Genomic DNA, 17,797 nt, shown 5'->3' with positions numbered 1-17,797 from the left:
GAGCTCCAGGTCACAAAGAGCAATTGAGGGCGGTAAGTGGGAGTTGGGGCTGTGGGGGCGCGGCACTTGCAGCTGTGTGTTGCAGCTGCTTAATTCCTGGGAGCTGGGAGCCAAACACATAGCATCCTCACTTAACTGGAATTCTGAGGTGGAGTACAGCCTGACCTGATCTTCTGGTCAACGTGGCCAGAATCGGGACTGGAAGGGAAGCACCCAGGGTAGGAGTTATGGTCTACAAAGTCCATCTTGCCACCTCTAGCATCCGGAACTGTGCCTGGCACATAGTAGGCCTGTTGTAAATACTGGAGGAAAGAACGGACACATCACACAGGAGCATGATCTAGTCAATCTGCAAAATGAGGCATAGGCAGGGCAGGTATTGCTGTGTTTTGCAGATAGGAAAGCTGAGTCCAAAAGCATTGAGTGTTTCATCTAACATCATTCAGCTTGGATTGGTCTTTCTGTAGGAATTTCAGTGTAGCTATTCAGGAATACATCCTATGATTCCACATGGACTTCTCTTGGGGTCTAGCTGCAGACAAAATAGCTTTTTGGGGGTCCCACTTCTTGGATGTTGTGTCAAGGCCAAGTTTAGACACTGCTTTTTCCTGCACATGTAGAGGCCTCTGCCTCTATCTGTTAAAGCAGCTACTACATAGGGGCCCCTCCATCATCTCTATCACCACATCTGACTCAGGAGATCTGGATCACTGAGACACAGAAGCAGGGGTTGGTGTCCTTCCTCTTGAAGCCAGGGAAATATGCATTTAGTCTCTTCTCACACCTTCAACAGAAACTTCAGCGAATCTAGACCACAAGGGAAGTTCCTGGAATTCAGTAAGCAACTAACCAGGGACCTCAGAGCAGTGTTTCCCCGAAGAGTTCTCCAAAGCCGGTGGCTGTGTTTCTTTTCAGTACTGTGGATTGAACCCAGGACCTCATGCATGCTAGCCAAGCACACTAGCACTGGGCTACATCCCCAGCTCTTGCAAAATTTTGAGACAGGGTCTTGCTAAATTGCCCAGGCTGGCCTTGAACTTGTGATCCTCCTGCCTCAGCCTCCCAAGTACTTGCACAGTTGTGTACCCCTTCTCTTGGCTTGGAACACCTGACATCACCTAGCTGGACATCTTATATTACTCGGCCCTTTTCTTCACATCATTCCGTCTCTTTATGGAGACAGTGAGCGACGGAGCTTGGGAACAAGGGTCAGAAGCCCTGAGGTCCAGTGCTGACTTTGTCACTCATTCATTCTAGATCTTTTCTTCGCCTCATTTTCTTCACTTGCAAAATAGGAAAAACAAACCCAGTCTGTATCACAAGGCAGTTGTAAGTTCAAAGAGAAGTAGTTGACCTCCAAATGCCTTTAGGCACAAGACAGAACTACTATACAAAAAATAGTAAAGCTACTACTTCTTATGAAAAAAATAGAGAGAGAAGGGGGTACCTTCTGGGGTGCCCCAGAACTCTCTTCTCCTACTCATTCACTGTTTAATTCACCATAAAACACCTACTTGATCGAGACGTGTGGCAAGTGCTGGGTGAGATCCAAAAGTGTCTAAGATGTGTACTTTGGCCCCAAAGAATGAAAAATCTAGACTGCACCAAAAGATGACCAGAGATTTCAGGGAAGTCTGAAGATTGGCAGGGTGGAAAGGGAAGTTCTATGAAGTATCAGAGGCACTAGGATATTCCACCCAGGTGAAGAGGTGGCCAGGGGGAACAGGGGAAAGAAGGGTGTCGAACCGCCTAACGGTCTCTGTCCAGGAGGAAATGAGGTCATCCTGCTCTCAAAGAAGCAGCATGACAGCCTCCAGCCAAGTAATTCGGAGTCATGAGAGCAGCTGGGGCAGTGATGTGAATCATGACAGACTGTTGGGAATTTCCTAATAGCTAACCTAGGAGTTTCAGGGTAAGTCCTCAGGCTGCAACATTTCTGTTTACATTTTGATCACATTCATTTACAATTAATGAGTTCTCAGATCTAAACAAAACTGGCCACAGTCTTCTAGAGGAAGTAGGAAGACAGGTTCTGAGGCCTATGAAAGTTCGGACTCAGTGGTCCCCTGAAGGCTAGCAGGTCAGCAGGCACAGCGCTAACTATGGAGGATGACGGGTCAGTCACCTGCCTCCCCGAAGCTGGATAGTTAACTTGCACTTTCCCCATCCTGGTACCTCTAGCTGGGCCACAGCAAAAGAGCATTCCTCCTGCCCTCCTCCTGGCCTTCCTCTCTTTGCTTTCTGTCTCTCTCAAGTGGGGAGCCAGGCCTAAGGTCTAGGTTTGCAAGGCAGCAAAATGCTATAGGTTTCAGCAAGGCTTGGGTCCTAATGAGATAACGAGGTCGCAGACTCTTTTGCTATGAAGGGAGCCAATCTGCTGGGTGCATTGAAATGACCCCAACCTTAGTGCCTGGCACTAGGGAAAAGGGATAGAAATGACTGAAGTGCAGCATTCTTGCTGTGCTCCTCTAACTGTGCCTGGGTCATGTGCATGTGGACACCCAGATGTGTATGCTTGTCCTTAGGCAGGAAGGGCAAGAGGAGTCATTTACACATGATCTTTCTAGAGGCCAATTTTATTTGAGAAACAATTTTCTTTCTTTCTTTCTTTCTTTCTTTCTTTCTTTCTTTCTTTCTTTCTTTCTTTCTTTCTTTCTTTCTGTACTGGGGTTTGAACCCGAGGCTGTCACACTGAGCTACATCCTCAACCCTTTTCAACTTTTTTATTATGCATTTATTTATTTATTTTATTTTTGGTACCAAGGATCTAACTCAGGACCTTGCGCTTGCAAGACAGGCAAGCACTACTGAGCTAAATCCCCGGCCCTTCAACTTTTTTATTTTGAGGCAGGGTCTTCTTGCTAAGTCACTAAGTTGCTCAGGGTGGGTTCAAACTTGTAATCTTCCTGCCTCAGCCTCTCAGAGTGCTGAGGTTACAGGGATGTGCCACCACACCATGCCTAAACAATTGTTTTTATCTTAATATAAACAATGCTGTGAGATGAAGTACATACTATATATGTGTGCATATATTCATTTATGTAATTAATTCTTTATTTTTCCTGGGCATCAAGTCCAGGGCATGGCACATGTTAGGCAAACATTCAACCGCTGCTACACCTCCAGCCTAAATGCTTTTAAAAATGTGTACTTATCTTTTCGGGATGGATAAAATAGAGACGTGTTTTTTAAAAAAAAAAAAAACAAAACGAGTTTAAAAGGGCATACATTGAAAAATAAGTCTTCCCCTTATCTTGTCCTCCAGACCCCCAGCTTCTCCACTCGCAGGTGAGAGCAGAACTTCCTATCCTGCCACAATTTAGTCTACATTAATAAGGTTTGACTATTCCACTCTTTATTAACTAACTTGATTATTTCCCAGACAAATGGACTGTTCATTATAGGAACTTCCTAAAAGACCCAATGATACTTCAGTAGGAAGCACCGACAGTTTGTGTCCCCACAATCCTACAATAGCCTATCCAAGCCTCACCAGTCTTTGCGCAGTCCTGTCCTTCCATAGACCGGCCCTGCACCAAAGACTGAATTCAGAGTAAGATCTGGCCTTGCCTTTGCCCCTCGGATAACGACTATTAAACTCTCTTCCTGCGGTGAGCAATAAATCCAGCTCGTCATCCGCCCACGGGCTCTGCGATGATATCTGGGGACACCAGGCAGCCCCTATTAGCAGGTGTTTTTGTGCCTGTCTCAGGGAGTTTGTCCCATCGGTTTTCACGTTGATACAGATGCTATATGAGCTGTGGACTCTGCCCCTGTATGCGTGGGTCTGAATCACTTCCCGAGGTCTGTGGCAGCAAAGGATGGACAGGTTGGAGAACTGATCAGGGGGCTAGAGAGGAGGCTTCAGAGCAAGGATACAGTCTGAAGTCGCCTAGAGCGAGCGTTCTCGATTCTCTGAGATTCCAGGGACGTGCACTGGGGCGGGGTCCAGGGCCAGGGAATGGGAGGAAGAGCGAAGAATTGACCACAAGTCTCTGCTGGTCCCGTTCTCTGGGGATCGGTCACTCACCCCCTACACACACACACACACACACACACACACACACACACACACACACACACACACACACACACACACACACACCGCGGGCGCGCTCTTTCCTGCGGGGTACAGATTCCGGCACGGGGAAGGAAAAGGGGGACCGCGGCGCGGAGGGGAGGGGCCGGGGCGGGGCGAGCCCTCTTATATAGCCAGGCGCCTGGTGCAGCACAGCGCCAGACTAGAGCTCTTATCCGGCGCAGTGTCTACCTGCCCTGCAGCGTTCCCTGCCCTTCGCCCCCCAGAGTCCCCTGGCCTTTGCCCCGCAGAGCCCCGCGCCCTGTGCCGCAGCAGCCGCCGGTGAGTGCGGCTCCCGCGCGCCTCCCTTTCCGTCCCAGGCTGCGGGCCCGGCCGCCGCTCGGGTCCCGGGTGACCCGGAGGATGCCAGGCCAGGCTGCGCCGGGAGCCCGGAGGCCCCAAGGGAGGCGCGGTCTGGCCGGAGCCCCGCAGGGGACCTGTGCTTCTCCCCGAGCCAAGCCGCAGTCACCCGCGCCTCCGCGGCTGGCCTTGACTTCTCCTTCCTTGCCTTGCAGAGCCGTGGCCCGAGCCCCGGCCCCGCCATCATGAGCATCTTGCTGGCGTTCCTGTTCCTCTGCGCCGTGGTCCTGAGCGACTCCCAAGTGAGTGGTCTCCCTGCTTTGCCTGTCGCAGGCGGGGGCTTGGGGGACCCCTGGACCGCGCCCCGGGAAGGGAGAGGTGCACTGGGGAGCTGGAGTTCTCGAGATCCCAGCAGCAGCAGCAGCCGCAGCGGCAGGCTCTCCCGGGGAGTAGAGCAAGGGTGGGCCCTGGGGCGTCGAGAACCAAGAGGGTTGTAAGCCGCAGGGAGACGGCCTTGGCTGGAGGCCGACGCTTGAGTCAATCCCTGTCTCCCGGCTGAAAACCTCTGGTTTTCCTTTCGACGAGTGGTTAGACACGAACAGGGTGAAGACTGAGGGATCTGGGGCGTGGGGGTGGGGTGGACTGAGGCCAATTAATCCTCACTGCGGGGTGCCACCAGGGAAATCTGGTGACAGCCCCCTTCCCCGATCTCTTGCAGGGCAGGCAGGAAGTTGGAGCGACAGATGCAGGTGAGCATTGCCCCTTTCGAAATAGCTGGCTGCACAGACATCTTGGAAAGCCTTAGGGGGAGCCCCTCCCTGGCCCTTCTGCAGGGCTGCCTTGCCTCCTTGCCTCCTTGCCTCCTTCCACGTGGTGCTTACTCCACCTTTGTCTCCCCCAGAAAAGTGTGGCTGTCTGAACGGAGGGAGTTGTGTGACCTACAAGTACTTCTCCGGCATCCGACGATGCAACTGCCCGAAGAGATTCCAGGGGGAGCACTGTGAGATAGGTAAGAGGGTGCAGACTAGCTGGGAAGGAGCAGCCCCAGAGATTTCAAGTCAGAGAGAGGTGGGTGGGATTCGAGAGCAGGCAGAAATTGTGGTGCCGCACGTCTGTAATCCCAGCACTCCGGAGACTGAGCCAGGAGAATTGCCATGATTTTGAGGCCAGCCTGGGCTACATAGTGAGTCCTGTCCTTACAAAAAAAAAAAAAAAAAAAATGGTGGGGGTGGAAGACTCTTCCAGAGTCATTTGCCAGGTTGGAAACCAGGTTATCTCTTCTCTCTGATCTCCTCTGATGTCCTTCACAGATGCATGGAAAACCTGCTACGAGGGGAATGGTCACTCTTACCGAGGAAAGGCCAACACTGACAGCAAAGGACGGCCCTGCCTGGGCTGGAACTCTGCCGCTGTCCTTCAGCAAAAGTTCCACGCCTACAGATCTGATGCTGTCCACCTTGGCCTGGGGAAACACAATTACTGCCGGTGAGGCGGGGAGGTCCTCCCACGGCCTCTCTGAAACCTTGGCTGCCATCCACTTCTGTTCCCGGAGCGCTGGCCAGGCCTTTGCTTGTCTTTCTGGAGGGGAGAATGCAGGCGGGGTGTTCTGGGCCAGAATGACATCGTTGTCCTTCATGTTGCAGGAACCCAGACAACCGGAGGCGGCCCTGGTGCTACGTGCAGATTGGTCTAAAGCAGTTCGTGCAAGAGTGCATGGTGCACGACTGCGCTCTTGGTGAGTGTCACTGATTGCTTATGACAGTGGAGTGGAAGGGGACACGTTCACAATGCTGCAGTCTTCCATCACCAGAGAGATGAGAAGGGAGGCCTGCCCCAGCGGGATACTGTATCCTTCTTGCCACCCAAGACACCCCTTTCTTGCTCCTCTAGGAAGAAAGCCCTCTTCTCCCAAACAGGAAGAGTTCCAGTGTGGCCAGAAGGCTGTGAAGCCCCGCTTTAAGATCATAGGTGGAGAGTTCACCACCATCGAGAACCAGCCCTGGTTTGCAGCCATTTACAGGAAGAACCGGGGAGACTCTGCCTCCTACATGTGCGGTGGCAGCCTCATCAGCCCTTGCTGGGTTGTTAGTGCCACCCACTGCTTCATGTACGTGCCCTTGGTCCAGTCCCTTCTCTGTGATGTTCCTCCCCCTGCCCAAGCACACCCCATCTCTTTCCCTGCAGAGGACCCCACCTTGATTGTCCCCCTCAGCATCTCTCCATTGGCCCATGACCTTGGGGACAAGTCATGCTTTGAGGTCTCTGTGGTGGGAGAAGGGAGATAGCAGGATTTCGCATGATCAGGCTGACAGGTCTCCTCTCCCACAGTGAAAACCCAGAGAAGGAGGACTACATTGTCTACCTGGGCCGGTCAAAGCTTAACTCCGATACTCCTGAGGAGGTAAAGTTTGAAGTTGAGCAGCTGATCCTGCATGAGAACTACAGCGCCGAAAACCTGGCGCACCACAATGACATTGGTGAGCGAGGCTGATGGTGGCTGGGCCAAGGGGTCCAGGGAGAGGCCCCAGTGGAGGTTGAAGTGGTGGGGGACATGAAGCCTCTGCCTTACTCAGCAAAGGGACTATGGGGGATGAGTTAAGAGTAAAATATATGTGATGTTGCTCTGTAGAAACCACCACTTTCCCAAACAGGTAGCTGCTTCTGAGAGGAAACAGCTCATGGGCATATGGTTTGCGCTGGGCATGGCCTATTTGGGGATGAGTGCAGCTTCTGGCTATACCAAGATTTAGAATTTGGAGAGTAGAGCCTTGAGCTGGATTTTATTTTTCATTTTATCTTGGTTTTTTTGAGACAGGGTCTTGCTTTGTAGTTCAGGGTGGCCTTAAATTCACTCTGTAGCCCAGGCTGGCATCAAGCTCTCAGCGATCCTCCTGCCTCAGCCTGCCAAGTGCTGGGATCACAGGCGTCACCACCACACCCTGTTTAGGCTCAGCTTCCTCAACAAGAAATAAACTGTGCAGTTGTACACTATATGGCAGCCCCAGCTGCCTAAGTCTTTGTCAGCAGCTGGAACAAAGGCTTTGGAGCATGGGGCAGGGGAGGCTTCCAGGTGACAAGTTACCCCCAGACCTCCCTGGATGACCTATGACCCTGACTGATCCAGGGATGGACACAGCCACTCCCTCAGCACTCAGGAGAGAGATGATGGCCACCGGGACCGGGTGTGGTCCTTCCCCTCTGACCACCTCTCTCTCCCCCAGCCTTGCTGAAGATCCGCTCCAGCAGCGGCCAGTGTGCACAGCCGTCCCGGTCCATACAGACCATCTGCCTGCCCCCCAAGAACAATGGTGCCCCCTTTGGCGCAAGCTGTGAGATCACAGGCTTTGGGAAAGAGAATTTTGGTAAGTGACATTTGGGGCTGACCGAGGGAGACCACTAGGGGAGGACGGTGACCTGGAAATGAGTGCAGTGTGATCCACTGTGGGGACAGATGGGAGCACTTTGGGGGTGCCAGATGGGCCCAGAGATGGGGAGGCGAGCACTGTGTAGGGAGTGATGGGCCTCAGAGGTAAATAGTAGGAAGTGAGTGGGTATGGATGGGGTAAAGGCTCCATCCGGTTCAGGTGGAAAATGAATAAGGGTCGAAAAGTCCCGAGTAGCAACTTTTTTTGTTGTTTCTTTTTGGTTCCCCTCCCTCGCAGAGTCCCAGTAGACAGACAAATCTTGCTTTTTGGTTTGTTTTTTTTTTTGGTACTGGGGATCGAACTCGGGACATTGTGCTTGGGAGGCAGGCGGCGGAACCACTGAGCTAAATCCCCGACCCATGACAGACAAATCTTAATGCAAACTCCTCACATTTTCTTTCATCTAGCTGACTATCTCTACCCAGAACACCTGAAAATGACTGTTGTGAAGTTGGTTTCCTACAAGGAGTGTCAGCAGCCCCACTACTATGGCTCGGAAGTTACCACCGACATGCTGTGTGCTGCTGACCCACAGTGGGAGACAGATTCCTGCCAGGTAAGAGTCCCAGGCAACTCTCTGTCACCCCCACACCTCCCTGAAGCTTGTGGGCCTGACTCTGCCCGCATCAAGGAACCTCTCTCCAGCCAAAGCTTGAAGAAGCCAGGTCTCTTGGAGGCTTAAAGCCACCCTTATATGTTCCCCAAATATTTGACATGATCTTAGTCTGTGTTAGGCATTTCAGACTTGAGGGGGTGATTTATTAAGACCAGAAGAAGCCAGTGTGGTGGCCCATGACTATAATCCTAGCACTCAGGAGGCTGAGGCAGGAGGATTGCTCAAGCCCAGCTGGGGCTACATAGTTAGTTCAGGGCCAGTCTGAACTACATAGCAAGACCCTGTCTCAAAAAACAAAAACAAACAAACAAAAGAAAAGAGCATAACCATAAGAAAAAAGGGAACAGTAGACCTATCTTAGTGCTTAGGATGCAGGGTGAGTTGGAAAAGGTTAATGTTCAGGCCAGGGATGTAGCTCAGATGCACAGCACCTGCCTGGCAAGCACAAGATCCTGAGTTTCATCCCTGGTACCAAAAAAAAAAAAAAAGATAAGTGTTTTGGAATAGGGATCGAATTTAGGACCTTGTGCTTTCGAGGCAGGTGGCGGCACCACTGAGCTAAATCCCCGGCCCGAAAAGGTTAGTGTTTAGGACAGGAGGGGTAGCTTTAAAGAGAAAGTGAATTGATAGGGATGCAGAAGACAGGAGAATTTTTGGTTAAAATGGAAACCGAGCGTACCATATTCCAGGGTGAGGAGAATTAAGGTCTGGCAGCACAGGTAGCATGGTGCGGGGTGACAGGGGTTTCAAAACCCAGCGGAGGAATTTAAACTGGTGTGGCAGGAAAAGGAGAGTCGGAAGGCTCTGGGACAGTTCCACTCCAGGAGACCTCTCCCTGCTGGTTGGAGGTGGGATTCCTTCTCCCCAGGCTCACTACCAGTGTCTCTGGCTTCCCAGGGAGACTCCGGAGGGCCCTTGGTCTGCTCCATCCAAGATCCCCAGACTGGGAACTACCGTCTCACTCTGACCGGGATTGTGAGCTGGGGCCGCGGATGTGCCTTGAAGGACAAGCCAGGCGTCTACACTAGGGTCTCCAGGTTCCTGCCCTGGATCCACTTCCACACTAGGGAGGACAATGGCCTTGGCCTCTAGGACCTCTAGGGAGCCAAGGGAGGAAAGAAACAGCCTTCCATCCGTTTCCATGCTGACCTCCAATTCCGCAGGCGGGTTGTTTCCATCCGCTGAAGGAAAAGACTGGAGAGATGGGCTCTGCAGGGGTGGCTTGGCTTGCGATGCCCACCAGGCCAATAGTTTCCCTCAGATACGAGCTGGGTGCTGGCCGCCCAGACTCCCCCTGGCCAGGCTGAAGAGGTGGTCCTGACTTAGCGTCACACTGACCAGTCACTGACTTTTTCTGGACTAAATCCTGCCCTGGTGCCTCTGTGCATTGTGGGAGGAGAACTAGCGCCCCATAGGGGCCACCCTGGAGGCAAGCTGGGAAATGAGTCACTTCCCAACTAGGGAGTGTGACAGCGGAGGTCTCTGGAGGAGTTTGGCCAAGGGGGAAGCAGTTTGGGGAACAGAGACGCTAACGGGCTGAGGGAAGAGCTCTGGCATCCCAAGAACAGATCTGGAAATCTGTGCGTACGGTGGAGACTCTGCCCCGGCCGCCAGGGCAGGCGTCGGCCCACTGTAGGTCTGGTTGTTTCCCTGTGCTATGGTTTGCGATGCCACCCAGAGCAGTCTGCCCCGAGAGCTTGTGGGTCAACACGGGGCCCCTTGTGTCGCCCACGGGATGGGCCCGTGAATGTATCACTCGGGCACAGTTCCTGCCCTGTGCTAAGCGTCTGTTTCACTTTCACACAGATGCCCCCTTCTGACCTTTCTGCCTAGTTATCCAATCCTCACTGGATGAGGTGAGGGCCACTCCTGTATATACTGAATATTTAATAATTATATTCTGTGATTTTTATTTATATCTATTTTTATAATTCTGAATAAAGATGATCAATAAAATGTGATTTTTTTTCTGAAGATTTTGGTCTCTCCCTGGTGTTTGTAGGGAAGGGAGGGGGGAGTATAAAAAGAAGCAAATGATCCAGGTGTGGAAGTGCACGCCTGTGATCCCAGCACTCAGGAGGCTGAGGCAGGAGGATTGCTGTTGAGTACGAGGCCAGCCTGGGCTACATAGTGAGCTCAAGACTAGCCTGAACTGCACAGTGAGACCCTGTCTCAAGAAACGAAAAAAATAAATAAATAAATAAATAAAAGAAAGAAAAAGTAGAAGCAAATGATGGCAGTGACACGCATGCTTACGTTTCTTGTGGAGTTTAGGGCCGACGATCCTTGGGCTGACTCCAACCAAAAAGAACACTTGCATGAGTGGAAACTGCTGATGCAAAGCACCAGTGTGAACTCGTGGCATCCAGGGAATAGAAAACATTGATCTTCCTTCGCATGTGGGGTTATGTTGAGTTTTCTCATTGGGCTAATGCAGCATCCTTGGGCTTAATGTGGCTTTGGAAAGTGAAGCTAGGAGAGTTGTAGGGCAGGGCTTCCATAGCACAAAAAGGTGCCCTGATCCAGGGGCTCAGAGCTTGGTAAGTGGTGTGCAGGGAGTTTTAGCTCCCAGTTTTTTCCTCAGCCTGATACCTTTGTGCAGTACATGTCTTAAACAACTGTACACAGGGGTCCTCTTTAGGATCAACTGTACCACACTCTATACCCCACAATCTCTGGGCTGACCTCAACCAAGAAGAGCACTTGCGTAAATGAAAAGTGCTGATCCCAAACCCTAGTCTGAGTCTGTGGGATTCATGGAACAGAAAACAACTTCCCACTATCTGCATGTGGGGCTGGCACTGAGTTTTCTTGTATTAATGTACCATCCATTGCTATCCCGAAGATCAGGGGGCTCAGGATGCTGGCTGACATCCTAATGGGGAAGCCTATATATTTTTAATCAAATAGCAAGTGCTGAAGAACTGGGGTGCAGAAGGCAGGCTGGGGGATAGAATGGATGCCAAATTACTGGAATTTCCCAGTCGTGTTAATGGGTGTTGGCAGCATTTCTTAGCCGAGTCACCTGAGAATCTTTTAAAAATATACACAAACCTCTGCCCCACCTTTTGATATTGAGTCAGGTCGGGGCTGGTGCCAGGACTCGTGATGTTGGGAAAGCTCCCTAGGTGTTTCTGATATGCACCACTGACTGGGCACCTTTAGGGACAATTGCTTGGAACAGATGAAGGTCCTGGGAAACTCAGGACATGGCCAGCATGAGTTCTCAGCATGAATAGTTAGCTTTCTGATAGGGGTCTTGGGGGTACAACATCTGGGTGTTCAGAGCCTCTCTGGAAATAAAGAACCAAGAATATTGAATTTTCTTTTCTTTTTTGTTTTTGGTGTTTGGAGACTGGGTCTGGCTACATAGCTCAGGCTGGGTTCTAACTCATGACTCTCCTGCCTCAGCCTCCAAGAACTGAGATTACAGGCATGTGTCACCAGGCCTGGTGAGTATGGGCCTTTAATCCCCATAGTGTTGCATATCATTTCACATGGTGTCCTGAAGCAGCTGGAGCATGGATTTGAGAGTCAGGGGGCTTAAGGAGTCCTAAATCTTTTAGCACCAACCTAGCACCTGACCAAAGCACCCAAACAGCATCTGTTACAAAACTGAGTAAATCTGCATGGAATTGAATGGGAACTCCTCCTCTCTCCCATCCCAGGATTGCACTGTCTGGTAGGAATAGGCACTGTAGGAAAGAAAACTTCATGATTTGAAGCTCAGGGGCCCAGCCCACGCTGAGTTGCTGCCCAGCTTCTTCATTTCCCCCCAGGGGCCAAGAAAGATCCTGTTCAGACTTGAACATCTCCAGCATCAGAGCTCCCAGACACTGCAAACAGGGAGTCTGTGCCCCACGGGCAGGTTGAGCAATAAGGCTGTTTCCCAGCCAGCTGTTGTCTTTCCCTGAACCTCCCAAACCTCACTCGGGTTTGTAGATTAGGCTGTCCTTGCACTTGCTATGTAGCCCAGCCTGGCCTCAACTTGTGGCGATCCTCCTGCCTCAGCCTCCTGAATGCTGGGATTACAGGTGTGTGCCACCATTTTATGGTAGAGAAAATGAAAGCACAGAGGGATTGAGGGGCCCAGACGAGCCAGTGCAGCTGCAAGTGCTAAGAGCCAGGGTTCAAACCCAGGCATGGGCTCAAGTGCACATCCAGCACTGTGACAGGCCAGCCAGGTCCAATGGGGAATGAAGAGCAGCCTTTCTTCTGGGCTGTTCTTCAGGGATCCTCAGCTTCTGGGCACAGTGGGTGGGAATTCCAACCCTCTCCTGTATAGTAATTCTCTCCTAAAGTATGCCCGGGCCATAGGAGGAGAGCACAGGCGTGTACCAGTTTCAAAGTACAACTTCATCTTCCTCAGCTCTCCTTGGCCTCTGCTGCTGAAATTTGATTTCATTGAAGTGGTTTCCATTTTCACCAGTCTGTCCTTCTGAAATATCCTGTGATCCACTCTTACCAGGACTCAAGTGGATTTCCACTCATGCAGTGCCTTTCCCAAGCCTGTTCCCTACAAGGGCCACACCCCAGCACATCCCTCGAGCTCATTCCCGTGGAGTCTGCCTTCTCCCACAGGGCACCTGAGCTGCGCTTTGAGCCGGACAGTGGGAGGAGTTGCTGAGGTGCTTTTTCAAATAACACTACTGATATATAATTTGCCCACTTAAAATATGCAACCTGGCCAGTCATGGTGCCGCCTACCTGTGGTCCCAGTGCTTTGGGAAGCTGATGCAGGGAGATCACCAATTTGAGTCCAGCCTGGGCAACTTTGCATCTTAGCAAGATTCTGTCTCAAAATAGAAATACAAATAAAATAAAATTTAAAACTGGGCATGGTGGTATACACCCAGCACTCAGGAGGGTGAGGCAGGGGGGTCGCTGAGAGTTTGAGATCACCCTGAACTACATAGTAAAACCCCACCTCAAAATAAAAGTATTTTTAAAAAGGGTCAAGTATGTAGCCCAGTGTGAAGGCCCTGATTCAGGTTCAATGCCCAGTACCTCAAATAAATAAATAAATAAATAAATAAATAAATAAAGTACATAAGTTGATGATTTTCAGTACATTCAGAGTTGGGTAACATTACAATCAATTTTAGAATTTTTTTCTTTTGCCGTCCTAGGGACTGAAGAAGGGTCTTGTGCATGATGGGCAAGTGCTCTATGACTGAGCCACACCCCAGCCCCAATTTTAGGACATTTTCCTCCCCTCACCAATAAACCCCGACCTTATGAGTGACTGATCAGTCACTGATATGCTTCCTGTCTCTACAGCTTTGGCCATCCTGGACACTTCCTGTAAATGGAATTACACAATACGTAGCCATCTGTGACTGCCTCTTTCATGTTTTTAACTTTCATCCATGAGGCAGCACATTGCACCGCTGAGCTTTAAATAGCAAACTGGAGCCAAGGATGGTCTATGTTCCCTTTTAAGCTTACAGTCACATTGAGTCATTCAACAATTTTCTTTTTTTGAGACAGGTTCTCATTATGTAGTTCAGGCTGGCCTTGAACTCATGGTAATCTTCCTGCTTCAGCCTCCCGAGTGCTGGGATCACAGGTGTGCACCACCATGCCTGGCTTAGAGGCAGTGCTATTTTGCTTGGGCCTTTAAAGATGCACAGAATGTACAAAGCAAAGAGGAGAAGGGGACTCTAGGCACTGGGAAGACTGTGGAGGATGAAAAGACAAGGTGTTCTCAAGAAACTATGAATACACCATAGCAGTAGAGAAAAGAGTCTAAGAGGAAACCACAGGCAGGAAGTAGTGGCGGAAGGAGGTAGTGGCATTTGGCTGTTGAGGGGCTTTGGGCAGGGCTGGTGCTCAGCAACAGGTACCACTTCTTCTCAATCACAAAAAACACAGGAGCAGTTGCTGTCCAGCCCCTCTGTGCTTCTTCATGGTCCAGCACCACCGGGTTCAAGCTTGGCACAGCTGGAGCCCCCCTCTGATAGATGCCTGTCCAAGGGCTGGTACCTGGAAGTCCTGCTAGTTAAATATTTTGAACATCACCTCTTGCCTTCAGGCAGTTTTTCAGAATCTAGAAAATTAATTAAGGTCAAGGAGCCATAAGAAGTGATTCTTTTTCTTCCTTAACTAAACATTTCCACCCAACTATAAAAATAGCTATAAAAGTAAAATTATCTCACAGCAGTCACACCCATTGTTAACGTCTCTGGAATTTGGGGTTTCCTTCACAATCCCAACCTCTTCTTAACCTAGAGTACTGGCTCCCCATATCCTGATAGTAAACCTTTTCTTCTTCCCACCCTACATGAATAACGAGGCTTAAATTTCTACCAACGGATGACTCGAAAATGGTTATCGCCAGCCACACCTCTCCTCTAACTACAGTCTCTTGTTTGCCCTTGCCTGCTTGGCATCCCATTTGGGTGTCACATGCAGGGCACCTCAAAGTTAACATGCCTCAGGCTGGCCTGGTTCTCACGACCCAATCCAGACTTCACCCATCACTCTCTTTGGATGACTGGCACCACATCCACTTAATTATACAAGCCAGAAACCTAGGACTCACCTCAGTGCTTCTACCTCCTCACCCCTTTATCCCATCTTTTACCAGATCCCAGACATTTGCCTACCATCACGCATTTTTCTCCCTCTCCTTCCACTCCCATGAGTGGAGCCCAAGCCACCATCAGCTGTAGCCTATACTAGGGCAGTGGTTCCCCTGCCCCTCCTCCAACCCTCACCAATCCATTCTGATCACCTGCAGCACCTATCAACATGACTGCAAGGTTAGAAGAGGACCTAGACCAGCCTTGTCCCCAGTTTGTTATTTAAAGCTCAGTGGCAGTGCTGCAATGTGCTGCAGCACTGGAAAATGCAAACATGTTTTGCAACTCCTACTGCCCAAACAGTGGCCTGCAAGCCTAAAAAGGGCTGTTTGCTACCTCTACCCTTAGCTTCCCCTGGCCTTGAACTCCCCCAGCCTCACCGTGTGCAGCCATTCTCTACTTACCAATCTGTCCCCCAGAATAAAGCCCTTCCGTGTGATGCTCCCCTTTCTGGGGCTTTCTTCCTTTCTGATTCTTGGAATGGTTAGGTTCTTCCTCATGTTTCAAGATCATTTTTGCAGGCACGCCTTTCCTAGGCTGCCTGTATCTACAGAAGATCCTATTGTGTCTACAGTCTTTGTTAACACTTATTTGATGCACTTATCACTGCTGCAGTTTTATCTCTGTGGCATCATTATTTTATTAATGTTTGCTTCCCGCACTGTATCCTCCATAAGGCTGAGGACAGCATGGTTTTTTGTTTTATGAGTTTTATTTATTTATTTATTTATTTTTCTTAAATTATTTTATTGGTACATTTTAGGTATACAATACATTTACATTTATCATTGGGTACTTGTACCTGGACATGATGTATCTTGGTTCTTATTTTTTCCCTATTCCCTGTCCTCCCTGGACAGCATGGTTTTGATCACCATTGTATCCTTAAGCTTTGGCATGATCTCTGGAATATAGTAGACATTTAACAAATACTTGTTGAACGAATGCTTTCAAATGTATTTCCTTTCATCTTTTTTTTTTTTTTCCAGTGACAGGGTCTTGCTATGTAGTTTAGGCTGGCCTTGAACTCACTATGTAGCCCTCAAACTGGAGACGATCCTCCTGCTTCAGCCTCCCAAGTGTTCCATCTTCTTTTTCACATGCTTATGTTCACATGCTAAACAAACGTTTATATCTTGTTTTTTATCATCAGCTTTTCCCATGGTATTACACATCCCTCCAATCCTTATATGTACAACATAGTTAATAATAACACTCATCCAACATACCTTTCAGGATGGAGGCATCATAGATGAAGTATGTGAAAGCTCTTAGTAAATATGTATGTATGAGACAGCGTTATTTGCATTACAAAGGTTATGTGGGTTACATGTCTTTCTGGTACTCCCTCACCCCTACTTTTAGACCTGTTTTTCTTGGGTATTTTTTTGTTTTGGTGTCCTTGGTTCTGCTTGATCACTTGGTGAAAGTTTAAAGTAACTAATTGATTTGAATGACCACTAGCCCAAGGAGGATTGCACTAAAAAAAAAAACCTCTTAAAAGAAGAGTGCTCAGCCCAAGTTGGTGCAGCTTAGGGTCTGGAAGAGGACTCAAGAGATTCATTAACTCATTGATTCAGCCTTTGCTCATTCATCTAACAAACACTTATTGAGAGTTGGCCATGGACTGTGTACTGGGTATAGAAATACAAGTCCCAAGCTCAGTCTCAATGAGCTAAGGGTCAAAGGAGACAAGGAACTGAAGAGAACATGAACATGTGACAACATGAGCATGTGGAACATGTGTGAGGTGGGCGTGGAGGGCTAAGAGAGCAAGGTGCAGGAGGTGGAGTCTTGAGGGCAAATACGGAAGGGTGGAATGACACTGAGCAGAGTGAAGCGCGTGAGCAAAGGTGAGGAGTGCCGCGGTCCAGCCACAGCAGTCGAACAGGTTCCGAGTGGGGGTGTGAGGATGAAAGAGAAAGACAAGAAACGGGAGGCTCATGAAAGTTCCGAGCAACTTTATTGACTTTATTATTCTCTTATATAGTACTCAAGAATAGAAAACATCTTACATAAGGCACATCTGGAGATTTCCCAGGCCTTGAGACAGTCCCGTGTTTTCCTTACCCTATCTCCGTGTCCTTGTGCTGTTCTTAACAATCCTCGCCCCCGGCTTACTTTCACTTGCAATGTGTCTTTAGTATTGTAATTAACCCTTGGCTCCCCACAAGTCAGTACTTAGAGTTTCGCCCTGCACACTTCCTATTCTCCACCAGTTGCATTAACTCCTTGTAGGCCACCGGCTCCCGACAGAGGAGGACACACGGTGCGTGGGGCACACAAGAAATACAGGTAGTTGCTGGTGAGGAGCCGGCACTGGAGAGGCAACGTGGCTGGGGGAATGGAACCTGAGGGTTTAGAGGACCCTGCCTGACACATAAAGGACTTTGGGCTGGATTGTGATGGGGAGTCCGTAAAGTTTGGAGTAGTGTGGCAGCAGCGTGAAAGAGTGGTCAAAGAGAAAACAAATAATTGGAGCTTGGTATGGTAGTTTGTAATCCTAGCTACTTGGGAACCTGAGATTGCAGGTTCAAGGTTAGCCTGGGCAACTTAGTGAGATCCTCTCTCAAAGTAAAATTTTAAAAAGTATCAAGGTTGTAGCTCAGTGGTAGAGCACTTACCTAGCATGCACAAGGCCCTGTGTTCAAGCCCTGGGATCACCAAAACAAAACAAAACAAAAAAAATTGGGTCTACACAAAACTAAGCCAGTAAAACCAGTTTGGAGACTGTTTCAGTTGGCCATGTGGGAGCTGAAGAGTGTGCGAACTAGAGGTAAAGCTGAGCACGACG

The 17,797-nt window shown here is 49.6% G+C and overlaps 1 protein-coding gene across 2 annotated transcripts; it reads left to right on the top strand.

The window, feature by feature from the left end:
• Nucleotides 1-11: 11 nt before the first annotated feature.
• Nucleotides 12-10,393, top strand: Plau (plasminogen activator, urokinase). Of its 2 annotated transcripts, none has more exons than XM_021259639.2 (11): nucleotides 12-32; nucleotides 4,594-4,680; nucleotides 5,097-5,127; nucleotides 5,280-5,387; nucleotides 5,689-5,863; nucleotides 6,022-6,113; nucleotides 6,269-6,485; nucleotides 6,707-6,855; nucleotides 7,600-7,740; nucleotides 8,211-8,359; nucleotides 9,317-10,393. In XM_021259639.2, the coding sequence occupies exons 2-11, from the start codon at nucleotides 4,624-4,626 to the stop codon at nucleotides 9,509-9,511; spliced, it is 1,314 nt and encodes a 437-aa protein (XP_021115298.1). In that variant the 5' UTR covers nucleotides 12-32; nucleotides 4,594-4,623; the 3' UTR covers nucleotides 9,512-10,393. The 2 variants fall into 2 exon arrangements, with proteins under 2 accessions (XP_021115298.1, XP_004846370.1); XM_004846313.4 differs by lacking the exon at nucleotides 12-32 and adding an exon at nucleotides 4,229-4,360.
• Nucleotides 10,394-17,797: the final 7,404 nt, after the last annotated feature.

This window comes from Heterocephalus glaber, unplaced genomic scaffold (genome assembly GCF_053883595.1).
Source record: "Heterocephalus glaber isolate CG9 unplaced genomic scaffold, H.glaber_assembly_v1.0 deba00001497, whole genome shotgun sequence".
Taxonomy (NCBI): Eukaryota; Metazoa; Chordata; class Mammalia; order Rodentia; family Bathyergidae; genus Heterocephalus; species Heterocephalus glaber.
Note: the sequence above shows the minus strand (reverse complement) of the source record. Positions and strands in the feature narration are given on the sequence as shown.

What these genes read in the sequence shown, in the direction of transcription:
- Plau (XM_021259639.2), top strand. Translation starts at nt 4,624, where the DNA reads ATGAGCATCTTGCTGGCGTTCCTGTTCCTCTGCGCCGTGGTCCTGAGC. An exon ending in TGGTCCTGAGCGACTCCCAA is followed by an intron (nt 4,681 to 5,096) that starts GTGAGTGGTCTC and finishes GATCTCTTGCAG; the next exon opens with GGCAGGCAGGAAGTTGGAGC. An exon ending in AGTGCCACCCACTGCTTCAT is followed by an intron (nt 6,486 to 6,706) that starts GTACGTGCCCTT and finishes CCTCTCCCACAG; the next exon opens with TGAAAACCCAGAGAAGGAGG.